The sequence below is a fragment of the Rhincodon typus genome, chromosome 4 (genome assembly GCF_021869965.1).
Source record: "Rhincodon typus isolate 14 chromosome 4, sRhiTyp1.1, whole genome shotgun sequence".
NCBI classification, from domain to species: Eukaryota; Metazoa; Chordata; class Chondrichthyes; order Orectolobiformes; family Rhincodontidae; genus Rhincodon; species Rhincodon typus.
The window spans coordinates 120,069,226-120,093,497 of NC_063335.1; the positions used below are offsets into that span (position 1 = coordinate 120,069,226).

Consider the following 24,272-nt stretch of genomic DNA (forward strand, 5'->3'; position numbering starts at 1 on the left):
ATCATGATCTTAGCATTTATAACAATTACATGAATAAAAATAAAACAAAAATATATGGCCAGCTGTTAAATGGTTGTATAGAATGGGAAGTCATAAACATTTGCTTTAAAATCTGCTTGAATTTGTTGCCATATACACATCAACCACAAAAATCAACATCCTCCTTCATAATGTCATTCATTTCTCAGCCTGCTTTAGCCGATTCGCTGGTCAATCTTCATGTTGTAAACCTGATCTTATCCGAACTTTGCTGTCTTTTACTATCCTGCTCTGTCCAGTCTTACCACTCCTGATTGCTGATCCAGCATTACTTCCTGGTTCTAAAATGCTAATAATGAAATATACTGTGTGTTTGGAGTTTACCTGACTCTTGACGTGAAATTTTCTCTAGATCAACAATTCCTACTACCTTTGCTGAACTTTCTGCTGCATTGAATCAATAACTTTGTTTTGTTTAGCTCTAATAAAATGGCAAAGTACTTAACTAGTTGAGCACTCTCATAACTGTAATCAGTAAGCCTGTCTGTAATCATTTCTTTTGAATATTCTTTATCAGGGTGAGCAACACAATGAGAGATATACGTGTGCAGAAAAATAAGAAAATATTCTGAACATGATTATACAGATACCTAATTATTAGGAGATAATGGCCACTTTATTGTTTACTCTGTATTACTTCATACTATAGGCCTTTGATATTGCTGAAAGAAAAACAGTTGCTCTAAATTATATTTCTCCCCGAACAGTATTCTGGTTCATGTGAACATTAGATGTGTGTAATACAACATCAGAAAGTTATTTTCATTAAAGGTTCACACCTATCATGCCTAAAATGCCCACAGCAAAGAAAAAGCATCTCAGCATGATTTTAAAAAGCGTGATAAAAAGATTCCAGTGTAGTACAGTGTATTACACAAACCATATCAATGTAGTTTGTGTTTTGCACTAACTGTAGCTTGTCCTGTTCTGATCATATAGTGTGCTTGGTTTATACGACAATTCCTTTCATGCTGATATCAGGCAGATGGTAGAACGAGAGCTGAATGCCACTTCTGCTCCCTTGCTTTTTGATGCTTGTTACAAAAGTCCAATGAAAACTAAAAAAAATTGACAGCATGCAGGCGTGATTCATGCATTCACATGGCAAGGAAAACTTTTCAGTGGTGTAACCTGTCATCAGCTGACAATGAAACAGGTATAAACAAGCTTTAAAAGTGCATTCGTTTTCCACAGATGCAGCCAGACCTGCTGAGTTTTCCCAGCAATTTCTGTTATTGTGTATTATGGTCACAACTTTCCTGCAAAACTACACTGCCATTAACATAACGTTTATTGAGAAGCACAAAGGCAACTTGAGTGTTTATCAGAATTAAATTTCACTTATATTTACATATATTTCACAGTACATTGGTGTTCACTTATTCATGTGTACATCATGATTATTTGTTGACAGTGGTTTAGAGATCTAAATGTAGAAGCAAGCCTCATGATTGACTTGCATTGATAGTTACAGGGTTGCAGAGGAGTTAGGGACATGTCTTTATTGTGGAAGAAAGATTTTATGTTTACTTTCACTATCTAATGTCCATGTTAGTGTTGTATTTGCCTCTCATGGCTGAACATCCCAGATCATGCTCAGCAGGGATAACTGAAGTTTTGTATGGGAATACATCTCTGGGTGTTGATTAGCAGAGCTCTTATAGAGTTTTCTATGTGAATACAAACCTCTGTAAGGGCTGTGCTATTCAATACCCAGAGTTGGACTCACATGTCGACAGTATGTCTAACATTTAGGCCCTTCCAGTTCTCATTTTCACTGAGCCCACCAACCTCAACATATCTAAGATGTCAGTTCGTTTGCACTTCACTCCTCCACTCCTCTGGCCCACACTCTATACACTCTTAAATCACTCTGTTACAACTCCATGCTCTCAACTCGACTCCACACACTCCCTCCTCACCACTAACTTGCCATTGCCAGTCCTGAGCTCCAGAATAATTAATTCAGCTGGCTCATCATATTTTCAACTCTTACAGTCCCAAAAATACAATTTAGGGACAGTCCCATAGAAGAAAAAAATCCTCACTGAATAAACTTTCCAGATGATAATAAATCACAGTCTGATAATTAAAAGCGAAGGGCATTTTAATTTGGTAATATTCATTTTGTATTGCATTGAAACGTCCAGTGGGTGGCAATCTATCAGCAATGATCAAAGACCAATTTTCAGTATTTGCACAGTTCACTTTTAGCACCCTCCAAAAGAGTACAATTACTTAAACAATGAAAATGAATCATTACAGCCCATCTTGTTGGAAATAGAAACTGGCTTGCACCAATTTCAATAGAATGCTGCGTTTTTGCAAAAATTCTGTCAAAGGATTGGAGCATTCAGCGAGCATTACAGCAGCACTTCCTAATTCCTGTTATTTTAACTGTGACATTAACCCATGTAAGTTAGTTAATTAGTGTTTGCATTAAAATAATGGTTACTGGAAATTCTAGGTCAATGTACCAAACAACCTTCTTAGCTAAACGGAAACCATATTGTGGTACGGCTATTATAAGTTCTGCCTATTTTGTGGCAGAAAGTAATCAATAGAATGCACGGTTGCACTTCTAAAGAGAGATAAATAATGGGGTAAACTTCAAATATGTTATATGTTAAGGTTATTATTTTCTGATGATGGACCTTTCCCATTTAAGTTTGTAACTCCTAGAGTTTGGGTGCACAGGACAAAATTTCAAAATCTTGGAAAATTTAGAAATATTATACACACAGATAAAGATTGTGACATCTTTAAGAAGACACAGACACACTGGTGTAACAGGTGGACACATGCAGATGAAATTTAATGTGGATAACTCAGATGTGACACATTTCTAAAAAGAACTAAGAAAGAGATGCTATGTTCCAATTAAACAGCATGAGCTTTATTAAGGTTCACTCTACAGGCAGCAAGGTTAGACTAAGCTGTTTCCTGCCCAAAATAAGCAATAACGTCATCTTTATGTCACGTGATTGGACTCTTAAAGTGACAGTCCACCATACCTACACAAATATAAAGTGTAATATGCTAAAATCCTGAAAGAGAGAGCTGGAGTCCATTGCCAACCCCACTGAAAGTGGCAGGGTTGGTTCAAAAAGTGGTTAAAATGCCTGTCAGATTTGGGGTTTTATAAATGGGCGCACAGGGCTGATTTTCCCACAATGAACAACTGTGGGAAAGTTGGGAAAATGCAGCAACAGTTAAAAAAAATGAGATTTTCAGTATCAAGGTAAAAAAGCCAGATTTTCCATTAAAAGGTTTTAACGCTAAAATTTCTTCTCACTACTGAGCAGAAGGAGCCTATTTATATGCATTAACAATTCATTAATACCTGGGTCAAAATCCTGGAACTCCCTTCTGAATGGCGTGGTGGATGTACCTACACTAAATAGACAGTAACGTTTCAAGGCAACAACTCACCATCACCTTTTTGAGGGCAACTAGAGATGGGCAATATTTGAGGTGATTCAGAAAAGATCCAAACGTGGCATGAGGAAAAAGCCTCCTTACACAGCAAGTGGTTAGGATCCGGAATGCACTGTCTGAAAAGATGATGGAGGCAGAATCAATTTTTCATTCATTCATGCAGGTGTTGCTGGCTAGGTAAGCAGTTATTGTCCTTCCCTAAGGTTTTATGATTTTCAAAAGGCAATTCTATAAGCTCCTGAAGAGAAAAGGATTGCAGGGTCACTTGGTAAGAGCAGGGTAGAAAGTACTAACGAAAATTACTCTTGCAGAAAGCCAGCATGGACTAGACAATTCCGAATGATTTCCTTCTGTTCTGTGACCATTTTATGACGTGATTGCACGTGATCAAACATTGTGTGGCAAATATTGCACAGAATGAATTCTTATTAAAGCAGCAAAACATGGAAACAAAAATCAATATGAAATGTATTCTATTGAAATGTTAGAATGGGAAATACCAGCACTGTCAACATTGAGTAAATGCTATTTTCAGATTTTGAGTTACCCACCAGCTGCACACTCAAGAGCATCAATTCATGTCAAAAACATAAACATTCCTAAATGTGGTGATCTGCATCCATCACAGGTGTTACACGTGATGGTTGGTCCACATTTAATCCGCAAGCGTTGGCCCATGAACACTGACATGACTGTTTGAAATTACCTTCAATCATCATTACAGTGATCAAATCACATTTCATACTAAGTGCAGGAAGAAGTCTTTTCAGCCAATCATTTATCCCAAATAGATGGAAAGGATGTACATCTGCTCCAGAACAAGAGTAACAAGGACTGCAGATACGGAAAAAATTAAAGAGTACAAAAAGTTTAATAAGGTTTTACTATCTTACTGCACAAATTTATAAGACAACAAAACTTCTGTTTATCTGAAAACAAAAGGTGTATTTATGCAGCAAGTTGGGACATCCCAAACTATGCTAAATGAAGTGCATTTTTTATGCAACAAAAACAGAAAAGCTGGAAAAATGCAGCAGATGGTCAACACCTGTGAAGAGAACAGATAAGTCTGAGTTTCAGGTGCAAATCTTTCTTCATAACTCAGCTATGGCGAGGGGTTCTCACACAAAGTTTCTGTCGACAAATCACAACTGCAGTATTGACATCACATAGTATTTTAGCCCAGATCTTTTGATCAATGTTGATGTCACGGTTGTTACTGCTGACTGCAATTAAGAGTACGCCCTTTCCTTTTTTCACTGTCATAGCCAGAATTTACTGTCCCAGAGCAAAGAGTGAGTCATGCCACAAGGATCTCCACGGAGGGCTGGCAAATAGAAAGGGTGCCACTCGACTCCACTGTGTTGACTCAAGGAGCCCTACCAAAACTCAAGTCAATGGGAATTGGGCGGGGTGGGGGGGAGGTCGGGAGGATGGAGGGGGGAGCCTCTCCAATGGGCAGAGTCATACCTGGCTCATGGGAATCATCTCAGCTCCAGGACATCTCTGCAGGAAGTGGCAAGTAACATTCACACCACACAAATGCTAGGCAATGATCATCTCTAATAAGAGACAATCAAATCACTGACTCTTGATATTCAATAGTGCGACCATCACTGAATCCCCCGCTCTCAAAATCGTGGGGGCTACCACTGACTAGAAACTGAACTAGACTAGCCATTTAAATACAATGGCTAAAAGAGCAGGTCAGAGGCTAGGAAAAACAGCAGTGGGTAACTCACCTCCTGACTTGTCAACCATCCACAGGACAGGGTAAGGAATATGATGGAATATTACCCATGTACCTCGATAGGTGCAGCTCCAAAAACTTGAGAGGCTTGACACCATCCAGGACAAAGCCACCCTTTTGACTGGCGCAAACATCCACAAACATTCATCACTCCACCACCGACAGCCAATAGCAGCAATGTGTACCATCTACAAGGAGCAGAAATTCACCAAGATGCCTTAGCACTACTTTCTAAACTAATGGTCACTACCATCTAGAAGAACAGGCAGCATATGCATGGGAACACTACCAACTGCATGCTCCTCTCCCAGCCATTCACCAACTATACTTGGAAATATATCGCCATTCCTTCAATGTCACTCAGTCAAGATCCTGGAAATTGTCTCTAATGGCAACTTAGGTGTCTCAACAGCAGATGGACTGCAGTGGTTCAAGGCAGTAACTCACCACCAGCTTCTCAAGGGCAATTGCAGGCCCAGCCAGCAAGGCCCAGGACCCTTGAGTGAAATAAAAAAAATAACAGATATTATCAGTTCAGCTAACACCCCTTAAGGTTAGTCAGTATGCTTGCAATGCTATGGTTGAATTTTTGTTGACGGTCTTAAGAGTTTATTTCCAAACTTTTCAAAGGCAAATGTTTCAAAAGGCATGGGTGTGGTGAAGGGATGTAAATCATTCAGGATCAATTTGAAATGAGATTTTAGGTCTTCCCAATTTAACACTCACTGTTTATCACTGTCCTAGGCCTGCAGTTAATGGTGGCTGTATCATAAAGTCATAGAGTATTACGTCATGAAAAGAGGCCCTATGGACCATTGTGACTCCATTGGTCATTAAGGACACATCGAATCTAATCCCATTTTCCTAAACTTAGCCCATGGCCTTGTGTGCTTTTGAAGTGTTTATCAAAATATTTTTTCAATGTTGTGATGGTTCCAGCCTCTACTACCATTTTAGGAGTGAGTTCCAGGTACCCACCATACTCTGGATGAAAACGAAATTCCTTAAATATCCTCTAAATCTCCTGCCCCTTCCCTTAAATCTCTGCTCCTGATAATTGACCCTTCTACTAAGGGGAAAAGTTTCTTACCATCAACCCTGTCTATGTTCCTCATAATTTTTCACATCTCAAACAGGTCCCCCTCTGCCTTCCCTGCTCCAAGGAAAACATGAAATCAGAGAATGCTGGAGAAACTCAGCAGGTCTGGCAGTACCTCTGGACAGAGAAAAACATAATTAAAGTTTTGAAGTTTCATTTGAAAGAAGAGTTATACTGTACTCCAACATTAACTCTGTTTCTCTTTCCACAGCTGAGGCCAGACCTGCTGAATTTCTCCAGCATTTTACTGTTTTTAGATCAGATTTCAGGCATCTGCAGTATTTTGCTTTTATTTGAGTGATTAATCACTGTCATTTCTCTTCCAGGTATGCCCACCTTGAAGTTTTGTTCATCTCTCTGATAGGATATCTATTTCAGTCTCCTAGCTTGATCATCTTCATGGCTTCTGACTTTTCTCCCAGTGTTTGATAAAGCATTTGTCAAAACTCATTTTCACAGCCACATCTCCTTCCTCAGCGAGTGCCCTTAGATCATCCTTACTCCGATTCCAACTGAAGTTTCATCCTCCATGTTTCAAATCCACTCAACATTACAAGTATCTCTGAGACATACAATGCTCCTCAGAGAGTTGTTCTTGCTGCATCCTGAGATCCAAACTCAGTGCTATGCACTACCACATGCACATACTCAACTTCTTCGTTCATTAGCACCGTCTCACACTTTCTCAAAGCTGTCATCGACCCCAGTTCCAATTTATTCTTTGTCTAATTCAAGTTTTTGACAATAATTTTATCTCTTCCTTTCAAGTGTTAAGGAATGTAAGCCCACAGGGACTGATGGCCCTCTGGGTTCTTCCTCCTCCTCATTTCCCTTGATTCCGTCACTTCTTCTAATGTCACCGCTTGCTATGTATTCACTGTATGCTCTGATCTTCCCTGCTGTGGTGTTAAACGATCTGTGAACAGAAAAGGATTTAGTTTTATACCTTTATGCCCCTATTTTAATGAATTTCTGATATGACATGACAATGAACTCTTCTTCCATCACCTTCGCCTTGATGCCAACTTCTTGGACAAAAATCCTGCCCCGTCCCAGGACCTTTTTTGGCCCATCTGAAATACTAGCCCTCAACCTGGAATACTCCTACTGGCCTTTTCTGTGGTCTTGATCTCTTCTTCAAGAAGTTCTGAAGAAGAGTCATATCAGACTCAAAATTTTAATTCTGTTTTCTTCGCCACAGTTACTGCCAGACCTGCTGGATTTCTCCAATACTTTCCACTTTTATTCCAGATTTCAAGCATCTGCAACATTTTGATGTTAAACATCCAGGTGAATCTCCTCTGCACCCTTGCCGGTGCACATCCATTCTTCTTACGGAATGGTAATCTGAACTGTATACAGTACTCCAGCTGTGGACTAACCAACGTCCTAAACATCCTATATATCGTGGGGTAAATTTCTGGGTACATTCCAGGCATCAAACCCAAGTCTCTGTTGCTTAAGGCCAGTGTTAGGGACATTCTTGGAGGAGCCCATGGCGTGTACCTCTACCCATACGGAATTTATACTTCCAGATACTGCATATGTGCGTGGTCAGCACTTCCACACAGTCCTGATGCAAACCATAATGCATGTCACAGGAATATAAGAATATTAGGACAAGAAGCAAGAATAGGCAATTCAGCCCCTTGAATCTGCTCTGCCATTTAATATGATCATGGCTGACCTCATTTTCCTGTTTGCTCCCCGTAACTATTTACCCCACTACGTATTAAAAATCTGACTATCTCATGCTTAAATTTATTCAGTGTCCCAGCATCTACTGCTCTCTGGGGTAGTGAATTCATGAACCTTTGAAAGAAGTAATTCCTCCTCATCTCTGTTTTAAATCTGCTACCCCTCAGCCTGAAACTGTGATCTCTCATTCTAAATTACCCCATAAGGAAAACATTCGCTCTATGTCTACTTTGTCAATCCCCTTAGCATCTTATATACCTCATTACATCTCTTCTCATTCTTCTAAACTCAAGCAAGTATAGTCCTCAATCTCTCCTCATAAAACAAGCCTTTCACCTCTGTAATACTCTAGATGCAGTTTCATCAATGCCTGATAGAATTGCAACAACACTTCCCTACTTTTATACTCCATCCCTTGAGTGATAAATGCCAAAATTCCATTTGCCCTCCTTTATTACCTGCTGTACCTGCATTCTAGATTTCTGTGACTCATGCACGATGACATCCAGATTCCTTTGCACCAAATCATTTTGAAGTTTCTGGCTGTTTAGAAAATAAGTTTCCTTTTTATTCTTCTGACCAAAGTGGATTCCCCATAGTTATCATGTTAAATCCATCTGCCAAATTTTGGCCCATTCACCATATTCATTTGTAAATTTCTTATTTTTTCATTTCAACTTACTTTCACATCTATGTTTGTGTCTTCAGCAAAATTTGACTAATGTACATTGTGTCCCTGCATCTAAGTCATTGTAAATAGTTGGGGCCCAAGGACTGAAACCTGTGATACCCCACTAGCTACAACTTGTCAAAAGCGCATATATCGCATTTGCCTCTCTTGGTACTGAAAGACTTTTATTTTTGTTTATAAAGTGTGCAATTCTGAGCAGACAAAAAGAATTCCTTAGAAGTAGTAATGATCTTTAAATCATTGATATGACTTAAACAAATGCAATTACTTACATTGATATGAATGTCTTCACAATTTCTGTGCTGTTAGGAGGCTTGTCTGATATTTAAGTTGGAGAAGCTGCAATTTCCTTCAGCAAAATATTGTGAAAACTAATGACATACTGTGGAAATATATTACCTTCTTATTTCTACCTTCAAATTTAATGTCCAAAGATAGTGAGTTTGAGCTCTAAAGAAACAGAGGCATATTTGACAAGCTGAAAGCTTTTCCATAATAATTTGTTCACATTTCTTTATGAAAATAACTTTCATTCTGAATAAAACTGTATGAAGATTCAGTCCTCACTTATAAGTGATTGTTCGTTGTTATAAAATGTATCACTAATTAAAAGTCAAGGTTCATTTCCGCTCACACAAATTTCCCTACATCTTTTCAAAACACACTGACTGGGATCTGGCTGTATGGATTTCAGTATTCATTAATGATATATGTGCCTGCGCAGAGACTTTGTCAGGTCGTTTCAGACCCAGAGAAACATGACAGAAATCCCACTGGGCATTCAAATACCACAAACATACTTTCTCGCAGTGGTCATTGAAATGGTGTTGATTGGAAACCCTGGCCAGTCTTCCCCGCCAACCACTACATATACATACTTAGCCGAGGGAAAGTGAATCATGCATTTTGAAAGTGATCCCACTGAATTCGACTTGTATATTTCACTGCTGGCGGCAAATAAATTGTGATATTATAGACACTTATAGTATTAGTTGATGTATGCTACTCTTCCTTTTAGTTTTTGCTTGCCTATGAGTCCAAATCACCTCCCATTGAAGGCCAAATGCTAAGACTGACAGATTGTTGCAATGAAATCTAGTTTTAAGCTAAATAAAGGTGGGGACGGTTTTGGAGAGGACTTATGTAGGCTAACAAAGCAGAAGGATATGGCAGCATTGTAGGGCAGCTATTTAAATAATGATTCTGTGAGGGGGCAGGAAATAGATTTTCAATCAGTAAGCAAATCAGAGTTATGGGGAAAGGCAGAAAAGTAGAGTTGAAGATTGTCGAGGTGTTGAACATCAGGCCAGCCATGACCTCATTGAATGGCAGAGCAAGATCGATGGGTCAAATGGCATACTTGTGCTTCATCTTATAGTCTGTGGAAGAGACAGAGTGTACAAACATATTTTAAAAACTGCACATAGGGAAATTAATTAAATGTGTACAGTATTCAGGACAAAATAAATGAACTAACAGCACAAGCAGTATTTAATAAGTATGATCCTATAACCATAGGAAGATATGGTTATAAGGAGACCAAAGATGGGAACTAAATATTCAGAGATATTTGACTTTTCAAAAGGACAAGTACGAAGGAAAGGGTGATGGGGTACATTTGTTAGAACAAGACGGAATAAGTGTGATAGCAAGAAAAGTTCTTGGATTGATGGATTCAGAATTCATATGGTTGGAGGTAGGATATAAAAGGGGAAGAAAACACTAATGGGAGTAGCCCCCTAAGAGTAGCTTTACTGTATGATAGGGAATAAATCAAGAGGTAATGATGGCAACTAAAAAAGACAGTACATTAACCATGTGTCACTTTAACCTTCATGTAGATTGGGAAAATCAAATTGGCAGAATTACCCATGAGGAATATTCATAGAGTGTATTCGGGATAGTGGATCCAAACAAGGATCAGGCTATTTTAGAGCTGGTAATGTGTTGTGAGTCAGGTTTAATAAATATGAGGAAACAGTGATCATAACATCGAGAATTCAGCATTCAGTGTTAAAGGGAGGAGTTTTGGTGGGAAACAACCAAGCTAAATTGAGGTAACAGGAATACAAAATAATGAGGGCAGAGATAACTGTATTGGACTAGAAAAGCATTTTAGCAGAAAAGATGAACAACGGCAGACATTTAAGAACACTGTTAATAACCTGCAACAAAGATATATCCCAGTGAGGAAAAGGAAAAAAGAGAGATATATAAAAAAGAGAAAAAGCCAAAATGAACATAAGGCCCTTAGAGAAAGAGGATCGGGAAATAATAGAGAGTCAGGAAATGGCAGCAGAGTTGAATAAATACTTTGCATCACTCTTCACAGTAGAGAATACGAACAGTGTTCCAAAAATATTGAATAATCATGGGGCAAAAGGTGCAGAGGAAATAAATACAATAACTATCCGAGAGAAAAGTACTAGGGGAACTAATGGGGCCAAAGACTGATAGATCCCCTTGACCTGATGAATTGCATCCAAAGATATTAAAGGAAGTACCTACAGAGATAGTTAATTCACCAAGGAAGTTAAATATGATATCAGGTTGAAAGAAAACTATACAATGTAGCAAAGATTAGTGGTAAATTCTTAGCAACTTTCCAAGAATCCTTAGATTCTAGAAAAACTCAGAGCACTGAAAAACTGCTAATGTAACACCCTTATTTAAAAAGGAAGGGAGATTTTAAAAAAAACAGTTAACTATGGGCCAGTTAGCTGAACATCTGTAATGAGGAAATGTTTGAGTCTGTTATAGATTACACTATAAAAGAGCATTTAGCAATACATAATCTAATCAGAGTCAGAAAGGCTTCACAAAGGGGAAATCACGTATCACAAGTGTATTTGAATTCTTTGAAGAGGTAACAGGCAGGATAGTTACAGGGCAATGAATAGATGTAATATGTCTTGATTTTTAAAAGGTGCTCATTAAGGTACTGCACACAAGGCGACTTAATAAGCCCATGATGCTGGGGGCAACATATTAATAAGGGTAAAAGATTGGCTAACTGATAGAAGACAGGGAGTTGGGATAAAGGGGGTATTTTCAAAATGGCAACCTGCAACTAGCAGACTGTCACAGGAATCAGTGTTGGGGCCATAATTATTTACAATATATATTAAAGTCTTGGATGAGGTAAGTGAATGTACTATCACCAAGTTTGCATATGATATAAAAATAGGTGGGACCGCAAGTGGGGAGGATGACACAAGGAGTCTACAGAGGGATATTGATAGGTTAAGTGAGTCAGCAAAAACTTGGCTGATGGAATATAATGAGGGAAGAAAATGTGACGTTCTGCACTTTAGCAGGAGGCATACAGAAGGTGGATATTATTTGAATGAAGAAAGACTAAAGAAAACTGCAGCACAGAGGGATTTGGGGGTCAACTGGACTTTCACTCCTGCTAAATTGTTCCCCAGAAGGAAATCAACTCCATCCACAGGTAACTTCTAATCTACGCCAACTATCACTAATCCAGACAAATCACACTCCAGCTGGACTTTGTACTCAACACTGTGGCTTTCATTCAACACTTTAGAGGGAAGACTGAATTCTTCTCCAGGAAGTGGGTTTGAATAGTCCTTATATCTCTTAATATTGTCATGGGACTGGACACTTCCTTGAAGTAAAAGAGGTTACCTTTGCTTTCAATAAAAATCATTCATATTTATCATCTTTCCTTCGTATTTCTTCTGTACACCCAGCAGTTTTACCTCCAGATTCTTCGTTGTAGTCAAAGCTACTATCTGATGTGTGGCCTTTTCGTTTTGAGTTTACTTCTCGGACTTGTCCTTACAAACTCCAATAAGTCCCATGGGTTTCCCTCTCAAATTCCAGCATCCTGAATGAATGTGTTATCTGGCGTAATCATTGTTATAATGGAAACACCTTAGCTTCACAACTATCTATTCCTTATATTGGCTACTCGCCTTCCTTTCACTGTTTCATTTTTTATTCCTTCTAAATTTATGAAGGTGATAGGATAAAGGTTTAAATTTATGAATTAGCTCATAAGCACCCACCATTGTTGGCACCTTTCTAGTAGTTGCAACCCTTTGGTCCTCAACATGAGTTCTTATTACGGAAGGTACTGAGTTTTTAAATTCCCCGAGAAGAATCTCTCCAAGAACTTCATAAATGGTTTCAGCTTCTAATGCTCATATCCACCTGTCAAAGTTAATTTTCTTAACCCTTTCAAATTCAGCATAGATTTGTCTAGATTGTTTCCTTAAATTCCAGAACCTTTGCCTCTATGCCTTAGGCACTGACTCATATGCAGCCAATACAGTCCTCTTCACTGCATCATAATCCTGAGAAACCTCCTCTGACAGTTAAGCATAAATTCTGGTCTTTACCTGTTAACTTGCTCTGCATAAGCAGTGTTCAGTCCTTTTTTGCCAGATTAATTTGTCTAACCATTTTCTCAAATGACCTGATGAATGCCTCCACATCCTGTTCCTCAAATTTTCACAGAGCCTCTGAAAACAAACATTTCTTTACCAGACTTCAAATTATGACAGATTCTCAGCATCTGAAGTATCCTGTTTGATCTGCATCATTTTAAGCTGATATTCATATTCTCCCACTTTCTCTCTGTCTTGTAGTTGTATTTAGGGGAGGCAATGGCCTAGTGATATTATCGCTGGACTGTTAATCCAGACACTCAGGTAATGTTTTGGGGACCTAGGTCTGAATCCTACCACAGCAGATGGTGGAATTTGAATCCAATAAAAAATCTGGGATTAGGAACGTATTGATGACCATGAAACCATTGTCGATTGTCAGAAAAACCCATCTGGTTCACTAATGCCCTTTAGGGAAGGAAATCTGCCATCCTTACCTGGTCTGGCCAACATATAATTCCAGACTCTCACAATGTGGTTGATTCTTAACTGTCCTCTGAGATGGGCAATAAATGCTGGCCTAGCCAGCAATGCCCTCATCCCATGAATTAATAAAAAATATTCTAGTTTTCTCATTTCCATTCCTTTCAATTCCATTTCCTGTATTCTTAATTCTGTTTTCTTATCCTTGCCTTTTTCTGCTCTCTCCTTGTTCTTTGCTTGCCTTTGAATTCTATCTCCAGTTTATATATTCCCTCTGCACGCTGATTTAACCCTAACTGAATATGACATGATTCCAATGTTACTCTACCCAGAGTACTTGGTCTCTCTTGTGTTTTCTCTAAACCCAAGTGCCATGCTATTACCTCAGTTAGTATCTACATTCTTAGTTCTGCCAGGCAATGCTGCCTCCAGTTTACTCACTAAGTCAGTAACCTGGTATTTGAAAGTTTCCTTAAGATTACCAGGGAAAACTGCCACCTGCAGGAAATCATTTGCCATTTGCAGCACCATGCCTTAAATGCAGTAAGTAACCTGGCATTTTCCTCCACCTGTATTATTGACAAATACCACATCCCAACCTTCATTGCTTCCATTTCAATTCAATCCTGGACAAGCTCCCAAACTTTGTTACACTTCACGGGGAAGTGTGCTCAAAGTTAAGCCCAACCTACTCCCAGAGTCATCACAAAAGTTTAGGATTTTAAAAAGTACGCAGAATTCCCCAATTTACTTGATTTTCAGAGCCAAGTTGACAGAAAGTGCAGACCAGGTTTCTATACTTAACAATAATTACTATATATTACAAATAGATACTCCAGCTGCAGGTGAACAATTCTGAATCATTGACATGTAACTCCACAGTTAAAACATCAACACCCCCTCCCCCTTATAAACTCCCCCTCCATACACACATATATAGAAAGACACAAAAAATTGGGTAAGAGCAGAGAGAAAGACTGAGAGGCAGTTCAGCGGTCCCTGTTCACAGGATTTATTGAAATGATTCTTGTGCTGATCAGAGCCCTGATTCTTGATCTCCCTCCTCTAGATGCTTTCACTTGTTTGCAGGAGGCACAGACTGACTAGTCTACAGTTAGAAAGGTTTCTGACCAATTAGTTAAAAGTCCCAGCTTACAGCAAAGGCTGAAAGAAAAATAAACTGGCTTTCTTCAAGTTTAAAGTGTTTTTTTCTCTGCACAGAAAAGAGACAGCTCCTGAGCTTGGGGATATTTGATGGCTTCTCACTATCTTGTACACAGTCCCAAGCTGTTCAGTTACCTGGGAGCCAATTACATATTCCCTGGCAGGCAGAAGCCTTTGTCATTGGTAATTGGTTACTAGTTCCCAGATCTGTAAGCTAGTTGTTGCTGGTTGAATCTCTATTTGTACACAGTCCTTGGCTCTAGCTTGTCTGCAAAATCAACCACACTTGCTTAAACTGCAGTTAGTGTCTGATTACTTGCTTTTAACAAATAATGCAATCCTTCAACAAACCTTAGCTTTTAAAAAAGTCCTTTTTTCATTTCAGTCTCAATTAAAAATAAAGCAAAACAAAAAGATAAGGCCTTTACATGAATCCTTATTCAGTCAGCTGCAAGATGTTCTGTGGGAGAATGAAAGCAATGTACAGCCTGCTACCAGGCATCCCTAAAAAAGTGGTTTATACCTTTATTACAAAAAATCTGTCTAATGCAGCAGGTGATGAAGAAGTTATCTGTGCTGAAAAGCAATCAAAAGCAATCAATGAGAAATGCATGCAACACTGCTAAATGAGGCCCAACAACCAAATGTTTCAGATCTTTCACTGGTGAAATCAGGTAGGCACCCGGATCAGTCCACCCACCACCTGCCCAATATATGCTTCACTTCAACATCATGCCAAGCAGCAAATTAAATATTACATGGTCAAAATATTAATAGGTTCCCAGAAACCAAATAGTAAATAAGCACCTGCTCATCAGTATTGTTTTCCTACCTGTCTTCGAAAATGAGTTGTGATTTCAGAGACCCTGGGGTCAGCTAAATTGCGGAGATTTCCCACACCGTTAATTCTGCCAAGAGATCTGAACTGTGTGGTTAACTTAAAATTCACGGCATTCAAGTACATCATCCCACCGTGAAGCTTGATGAAAGGTTGTTTCATTCAAAAGTTCTGTAATCTGTATAACATTGGAGGAACTGCGTTCGAAGATTGTGTTACCTTCTTCATGGCTAGTTTCAGTTTTATTTTATTAATTACCTAAATCTGAACAAGTAGTGTTAGCTGAAGTACGCAGGTTCTTCAGGTTTCTAAAACTTTAGATTTTGTGAATGAGAGAAGATGATGCTGGGCTTCCCTTTCATTTCCAGTGGTATTACACACTCAAATTGGGAGTAGCTGGTAGAAATGAGATATCATATGCATCTTACATAAGATGCCATTAATGGACTTCGAAGACCACATATTTTGGATTTTTAGAGACTCAATCTGCTTTGGAAAGTAAAATTTTTGATGTAAACACAATATAAAACATAACTGTAACAATATCCTTTGTGTATCTGGACACATTGGAATCCAGAATCAGCTATTTAAACTTATTTAACTACAGAAATAACTGATCAAAACTCAACAGTACTCAATATTTATCCTTGGCTTCATTACCTCCCTTTGGCTTTCTATTCATGTTGTCTCAATCATTAACAAGGACATCTCCAACCAATTCTTCGTACTTCACCAGCCACATCTTTCCAATCAAATTTCAGACTCTTTTTCAGCATCAGAAAACTATAATCAAAGCAACAAATGGCATAATCTGCGACTGTAACCTTCTCATCCTCGCTGGCATTTGATATGGTGGACTACGCTGTTCTCCGCACGTGTCCTCCACGGGCCCATTCAATAGGAATTCTCACACTTAGTTCATCTCTGGTTTATTCAAGTGTAGCTAGTGTATCTCCAGTAATGAATTTTCCTCCAACCCTGTAGTGTTCTCTGTATCACCTTCCTTGATGCCTTCCTCTGCAATACTCATAATTTGCCAATTAATGACAGAATGTAAAGAGATGAGTTCAGCTTCTATCTGTTTACTATTGACACTGCCTGCCGCTCACATGCCTTCATAAACTGAAATGAGATGAAGAATGAAAACCATTATCTTTGAGCCCTGCTACAAACTTCATACTCTTCCCAATTACTTATCTCTCCTCCCTTTCTGCCTCAGAGGGAATATCAATGATCTATTCGACTCTGAATTAAGCTTTGAGCCAATAACACTGCCATCCGAACATGATCTTACAACACTGCATACCTTCAACTACTTCAATGGTTGTTCACCTTTTCTCTGTAAAGTTTATCAAAAACTCTACTATCCAGTCCAATCCTGCATATCGTTGTACTTGCTTAGTATTTCAATCCTCTGTGAACTACTTATAGCTTCAAATCCTAAACTATCATTCTTGGATTTAAGACCTTTCATGGTCTTACCCATATCTCAGTAATCACAGCAAAAATAACAATCCACAACATGCCATTTCTCTGCCAATGGTCTCTTGCCCATCCTACCTTCCCTTTGCTCCTCTATTTGGTAGCTGTATCTGCAGCCTCTAGACTTCACGCGCTGGAATTCCCTTCTTAAATGTACTCAATTCCATTACACTTGCTTATGACTTCTGGAAAACACACCTCTTTACTAAATTTGTCGTACATCCCTACAAATATCTCCTTCAACCTGGTTTTTGTATTTACACCTTTGCGAAATAAAGACTACATCCTTTTACGTTTCTCTATTTTTGACATTAAACTAAAATGACAAAGGGGTGTTTCAAAGAATGAAGGACTGAGGAAGGAATTGCTGCACTTTTGAAAACAAATTACTGGAACTCTTAGTTGTGTTTACACAGTTGCTTTGCAAGCAATGAGGGAGGAGAGACAAGATGACAAGGGTATGTATGCAGATTGAAATCTGGTCAGCAACAGGTTGCTGAGTGGTTTGCACAGATGCATGTGTGCACCTGTGTGTGTGCCTCTATATCTCTGCACGCAAGTAGCTCATTCCTGGAGACAGTTAGTCATTTTTTCCCACCAATTACTATAAGCTGTTGCCTCTAACCAGTGACTGTGAAACTGAACAATTAATACGTTAGTCTCCTGTATTTCCAGCAAATAACTAAAAGAACCTGGAAGGAAGCAGTTTGGAGACAGAGGTCCTGGGCAGAAATAGGAACATTTCATCAAAATCTGCGGACTGGTGTTCTTGAACAGTGCTTCCCAGTTTTTTATCCTCAAACAAAACACCGATGATTTTTATTTGAGACAACAAGGTGCAGGGCTGGATGAACACAGCAGGCCAAGCAGCATCATAGAAGCAGAGAGGCTGACGTTTCGGGCCTTGACCCTTCATCAGAAAAGGGGGAGGGGAAGGGGGTTCTGAAATAAATAGGGAGAGAGTGGGAGGCGGATAGAAGATGGATAGAGGAGAGGATAGGTGGAGAGGAAACAAACAGGTCGAAGAGGCGGGGATGGAGCCAGTAAAGGTGAGTGTAGGTGGGGAGTTAGGGAGGGGATAGGTCAGTCCAGGGAGGACGGACAGGTCAAGGGGGCGGGATGAGGTTAGTCGGTAGGAGATGGAGGTGCGGCTTGAGGTGGGAGGAGGGGATAGGTGGGAGGAAGAACAGGTTAGGGAGGCAGGGACGAGCTGGACTGGTTTTGGGATGCGGTAGGGGGAGGGGAGATTTTGAAACTTGTGAAATCCACATTGATACCATTGGGCGGCAGGGTTCCCAAGCAGAATATGAGTTGCTGTTCCTGCAACCTTCGGGTGGCATCGTTGTGGCACTGCAGGAGGCCCAGGATGGACATGTCGTCTGAGGAATGGGAGGGGGAGTTGACATGGTTCGCGACTGGGAGGTGCAGTTGTTTATTGCGAACCGAGCGTAGGTGTTCTGCAAAGCGGTCCCCGAGCCTCCGCTTGGTTTCCCCGATGTAGAGGTAGCCACACCGGGTACAGCGGATGCAGTATACCACATTGGCGGATGTGCAGGTGAACATCTGCTTGATGTGGAAAGTCTTCTTGGGGCCTGGGATGGGGGTGAGGGAGAAGGTATGGGGGCAGGTGTAGCACTTCCTGCGGTTGCAGGGAAAAGTGCCGGGTGTGGTGGAGCTGGAGGGGAGTGTGGAGCGGACAAGGGAGTCACGGAGAGAGTGGTCCCTCTGGAAAGCAGATAAGGGTGGGGAGGGAAAGATGTCTTTGGTGGTGGGGTCGGATTGCAGATGGCGCAATTGTCGGAGGATGATGCGTTGGATCCGGAGGTTGGTGGGGTGGTACGTGAGGACGAGGGGGATTCTTTTTTGGTTCTTATTGAGTGGACGGGGTGTGAGGGATGAGTTGCGGGAGATGTGGGAGACATGGTTGAGGGCGTTCTTGACCACTGAGGGGGGGAAGTTATGGTCCTTGAAAAACGAGGACAACTGAGATGTACGGGAGTGGAATGCCTCATCCTGGGAGCAGATGCGGTGGAGGCGAAGGAATTGGGAATAGGGGATAGCATTTTTGCAGGAAGGTGGGTGGGAGGAGGAGTATTCTAGGTAGCTGTGGGAGTCGGTGGGCTTGAAATGAATATCGGTTTCTAGGTGGTTGCCCGATATGGAGACAGAGAGGTCCAGGAAGGGGAGAGAGGTGTTAGAGATGGTCCAGGTAAACTTAAGGTTGGGGTGGAAGGTGTTAGTGAAGTGGATGAACTGTTCGAGCTCCTCGTGGGAGCACGAGGCGGCGCCGATACAGTCATCAATGTAACGGAGGAAGAGGTGGGGTTTGGGGCCAGTGTAGGTACGGAAGAGGGATTGATCCACGTAACCTACAAAGAGGCAGGCGTAGCTTGGGCCCATGCGGGTACCCATGGCCACCCCCTTTGTCTGTAGGAAGTGGGAGGAATTGAAAGAGAAGTTGTTGAGGGTGAGGACGAGTTCGGCTAAGCGGATGAGGGTGTCAGTGGAGGGGGACTGGTCGGGCCTGTGGGACAGGAAGAAGCGGAGGGCCTTAAGGCCATCTGCATGGGGAATGCAGGTGTAGAGGGACTGGACGTCCATGGTAAAGATGAGGTGTTGGGGACCGGGGAATTGGAAATTCTGGAGGAGATGGAGGGCGTGGGTGGTGTCACGGACATAGGTAGGGAGTTCCTGGACCAAGGGGGAGAAAATGGAGTCTAGATAGTTGGAGATCAGCAGGAGCAGGCGGAGACAATGGGTCGACCAGGGCATTCAGGTTTGTGGATTTTGGGAAGGAGATAGAAGCGGGCAGTGCGAGGTTGGGGAACGATGAGGTTGGAGGCCGTGGGTGGGAGGTCACCTGAGGTGATGAGGTTGTGGAATGGTTTGGGAGATGATGGTTTGGTGCGCAGGGGTGGGGTCATGATCAAGGGGGCGGTAGGAGGAGGTGTCGGAGAGTTGGCGTCTGGCCTCGGTGATGTAGAGATCAGTGCGCCATACTACAACTGCGCCTCCCTTGTCCGCGGGTTTTATGGTGAGTTTGGGATTGGAGCGGAGGGAGCGGAGGGCTGCACGTTCTGCGGGGGAGAGGTTGGAGTGGGTGAGAGGGGTAGAGAGGTTGAGGCGATTGATGTCTCGACGGCAGTTGGAGATGAAGAGGTCGAGGGAGGGTAGGAGGCCTTGGGGTGGTGTCCAGGAGGAGGGGGTGTGTTGGAAGCGGGAGAAGGGGTCAGTAGAGGGAGGGTTAGGTTCACGGTTGAAGAAGTAAGCGTGGAGGCGGAGGCGGCGGAAAAACTGCTCTATGTCCAAGCGTGAGTGGTATTCGTTGATCTGTGGGTGGAGGGGGACAAAGGTGAGCCCTTTACTGAGGACTGACCGTTCGTCCTCAGTAAGGGGTAGGTCTGGGGGGATGGTGAAGACTCGGCAGGGCTGGGTGCTGCTGTCTCCTCTGGAGCTGCTGGCTGTGGAGGCAGTGGGCGGAGCGTCGTCTGCGTCGGCTGTGGGCAGAGTTGCATCGGCGTCGGCTGTGGGCGGAGTTGCGTCGGCGGTGGGTGGAGTTGCGTCCGTGTCGGTGATGGGCGGAGCGGCATCGGCGGTGGGAGGAGCGGGGTAGGCGGCGGCAGTAGCGGTGAGGGTGGTCACGACTTCAGTGTCGGTGACAATGGCAGCGATGGTGTTTGCTGTCCCGGAAGTGGGGAACCCGGCGATGGCGGATGTGACGTCATCTGTGGGTTCTCCGATAGTGGCCTCATGGCCAATGGCGGCGGACACATTGTGGGGAAGGTCCTGGGTACGGCTGGGGATTTGGGGGGTGGAGGAAGCCCGTTTTGGGTGGTGGGCACCAGTAAGTTTACTGTATTTATGGTTTTTAGTGCCCAATAAAGCTGAGTAGAAATGTGAGTTCAGGTTGTGGATCCTACGAAGAATAAAAAACAGGAGAGGTCCTTTGCAGATCTGGGAGAGGGAGGCTCTGAGCTGGGGTAGGCTTGATTGTAGTGTCTGGAGATGCCGGCGCATTGCTGAAAGTGTGTGTTTCAGGAATCGCAGGGAGAAACGCTTCTGAAGGATCTCAATGCCATGAGTGTAGATATTGTCACGGTTGGGGCCAAATTGGGAAGGCTTGAATGTGGATTGTAGGATGATTTTTATTTGCCTGTGTCTGTCCAAATGTGTGTGTAGAGGTTTTAGAAGGGGATTTCAACTAATACAGCTATATGTTGATACCTTATTGTTATTTACCTGTCATTAGAATTTACTCACTTGTAATAAATTCTAGTTCTTGTTAAGCACAGAAAGCTGGTCAATGTTTTCGACTAATGTGAGTCCATCAGACAGTAAATTGGGACTTTTGAGTGCTCTAATTAAATCTTTAATTTTTTGGTAACTCTGAGAATATCACAGTTCACGTATCAGCGCACTTTCCCAAGTGGGTCATGTCAATTAAGTGCTTTTGAACATTATTGTGTGGTAAGGGCACCAGATAAACGTAAATCGTTATTAAAATATCAGCTTGCAATGTTCAACAGTTTTATTTAAAGGCAATAGTTTTTTCTTACTTTTCATTGTTCCATCTTCTTCATCTTCATCACTGTTAATTACCATGGTCCCCAGGTCTGACTCTAGCATAGTACTGTTGTGTTCAATCATGGTTTGGGCACCTTCACTCATGGTACTAGTTGCTCTCATAGTGCCTGTGCCTGCATGACTCGTCTTCACCATGGTGTAAGAATCAATCTCATCTTCATCCTGCAGAATGTACAAAACATTAGCAATAAGGCTGCACACCTGTCTGGAATTTCTTTGTTAGAAGATCAGCATATACTGCTAGAAGTATACTTTTTAAAGTTCATTAACAAAGTGAACTATGTTTTATTGCGCAATCAGAACATTTGTGTGACGGAATTTTCATTCTAATTAGTAGTCCTGAGAAAGATGTAAAAGTATGCAATACTTTTGCATGACAGTTAATCCCCTAAAAATTCAGGTGAAAATAGTTGAAACCTACATGCAAATTTAGCAACAATATTGGAACTGTCATTATCTATTGTTTTAACCATCAACCGAGAGAATATTCAGAAAATCAGAATGCAAAAGCTGTATTTTTTGAGTGAGAATTACTTTTAATATTTTACCATACTTTTCAAAATCTATAGTATGTCTTTCCATGTGTTACAGTTAGAAATGAAGCAAATCACATTCTTAAATAATCACTATATTTAGCAAGAAAATAATTAGCACAAGCCCAACTATTTCTACAAAAGACATAAAATTGTGGACAGATGAACGAGTCTTTGATTTCTGGAATGACCACTCATAGTGGAAGGGGCATGATCAAGAGGCTAGAACTGGAAGAGACTAAGTATCTCAAAATGTTACAAGAGGAGAGGAATTTGGAAACAAGGATGAGAATTTTAAAATCAAGGCATTGATTAACCAGGAGTCAATGTAGGTCAGTGCATTTGAGTGATGCGTGAAGGGGGGATTTAATTTCCTTACACATTTTCCCTATTGGTCAGTTGAAGGAAAAGCTGCCCATACTCAGAATTCTTGCCGATCCCATTCTTGCAGTATCCCATTGCATATTGGTGGCAATCACAAGGTCCACAGGTGGTTTTTATTGGTTCAAAAATTGCAAGCAATGAGAACACAAGTGGCAACATCAATGGCTCAGCACATTTTGTTGCTCAGCACTGGTAACCATTGCTGAAATGGTTACTTGATAAATATAACACATTCCTGTATTATATAGAAATGCATATCAGATCTATGATAGTTATTGTTCCATGGCTCAATGCCTGGATAATATGCAATAATGATGTGACTGAAATGACTGCACAGAGGCCGGTATCCCTTCATCAAGTCACCCTTTATTTAGGTCGTAGACACACTCGCTGAGCCAGTGAGTTTGGTTGCAAACATTTCATCACCCTGCTAGATGACATCGTCAGTGCGCCTCCGGTGAAGCATTATTTGTTCAGCTTTGCTATTTATATGCCTCGGTTTGCTGGGGTGATTGGCATTACTTCCGGTTTTGTTTCTCAGTGGTTTGTTTACAGAGTCTAATTCAACCTGTTTGTTGATGGAGTTCCGGTTGGAATACCAGGCCTCCAGGAATTCCCTATCGTGTCTCTGTATGTCTTGTGCGATTATCGACGTGTTGACCCAGTCGAATTTGTGTCCCTCATCTTTATGTAGTGAGATAAGTGAGAATTGGTTGGGACAGAACACCGACGCTTCACCGGAGGCGCATTGATGATGTTACCTAGCAGGGTGATGAAACATTTGCAACCATACGTTTGCCACTGGCTCAGTGAGCATGTCTACAACCTCATCCACAACCCAAGCTACAAATCTTCTCGAAAACTTTAAACACCCTTGATTTACTTGTGCACAGTACACGCACTGTGGCCAGCCAGCTTGGAGTCAATCTCCTGGGTGTAGAGAACCATGATTGTTGCTAAATTTGCATGTAGGTTTCAACTATTTTCACCTGAATTTTTGGGGGATTAACTGTCATGCAAAAGTATTACATTTACAGTTCTACAGCCTGTCTAATCTTATCATCCCTCGTAGCCTCCTAAATGGTACTCTACACCCATCTCCCCCACGACGATGGCATCTCTGCAACAGCCTTAATACCAACAACTGCCAATTTCCAGACGCCATCCTACAACTCATCCGCTTCATCCTCAACCACAACGTTTTCACCTTCGTCGACCGGTTCTTCATCCAGACACATGGAACAGCCATGGGAAGCACATTTGCTCCCCAATATACCAACGTTTTCATGCACAGGTTCAAATAAAATTTCTTTGCTGTACAGAACCTCTGACCAGCGCTATACACCAGATACATTGATGACATTTTATTCTTTTGGATTCATGGTGAGGAATCACTGAAAAAACAACATAGTGATATCAACAAGTTTCATTCCATCATCAGACTTACCATGGACCACTCTTCAGAATCAGTCTCTTCTTGGACACATCAGGGATGGACACCTCAGTACCTCACTCTACAGCAAGCCTACGGATAATCTCATGATGCTGCACTTCTCTAGCTCCCACCCTAAGCATATTAAAAAGGCTACGCATACACAGGATCTGTTCAGATGGGGAGGAATGCGACAGACACCTGAAAGTGCTGAAGGACACCCTCATAAGAATAGAATACAATGCTCAACTCATCGATTGTCAGTTCCAACGTGCCACACCTCCTCAGAAGACAGACACGGAATA

At 41.4% G+C, this 24,272-nt stretch overlaps 1 protein-coding gene across 1 annotated transcript in view; it reads right to left on the reverse strand.

Moving 5' to 3' along the window:
* LOC109921319 (serine/threonine-protein kinase 3-like) overlaps positions 1-24,272 on the reverse strand; it is a 409,892-nt gene that overhangs the window by 61,522 nt on the left and 324,098 nt on the right. Inside the window, exon 9 of the mRNA XM_048596227.1 lies at positions 21,591-21,780. Within this exon, the coding sequence (XP_048452184.1) occupies positions 21,591-21,780 (190 nt within the window). The remainder of the gene's footprint in view (positions 1-21,590; positions 21,781-24,272) is intronic.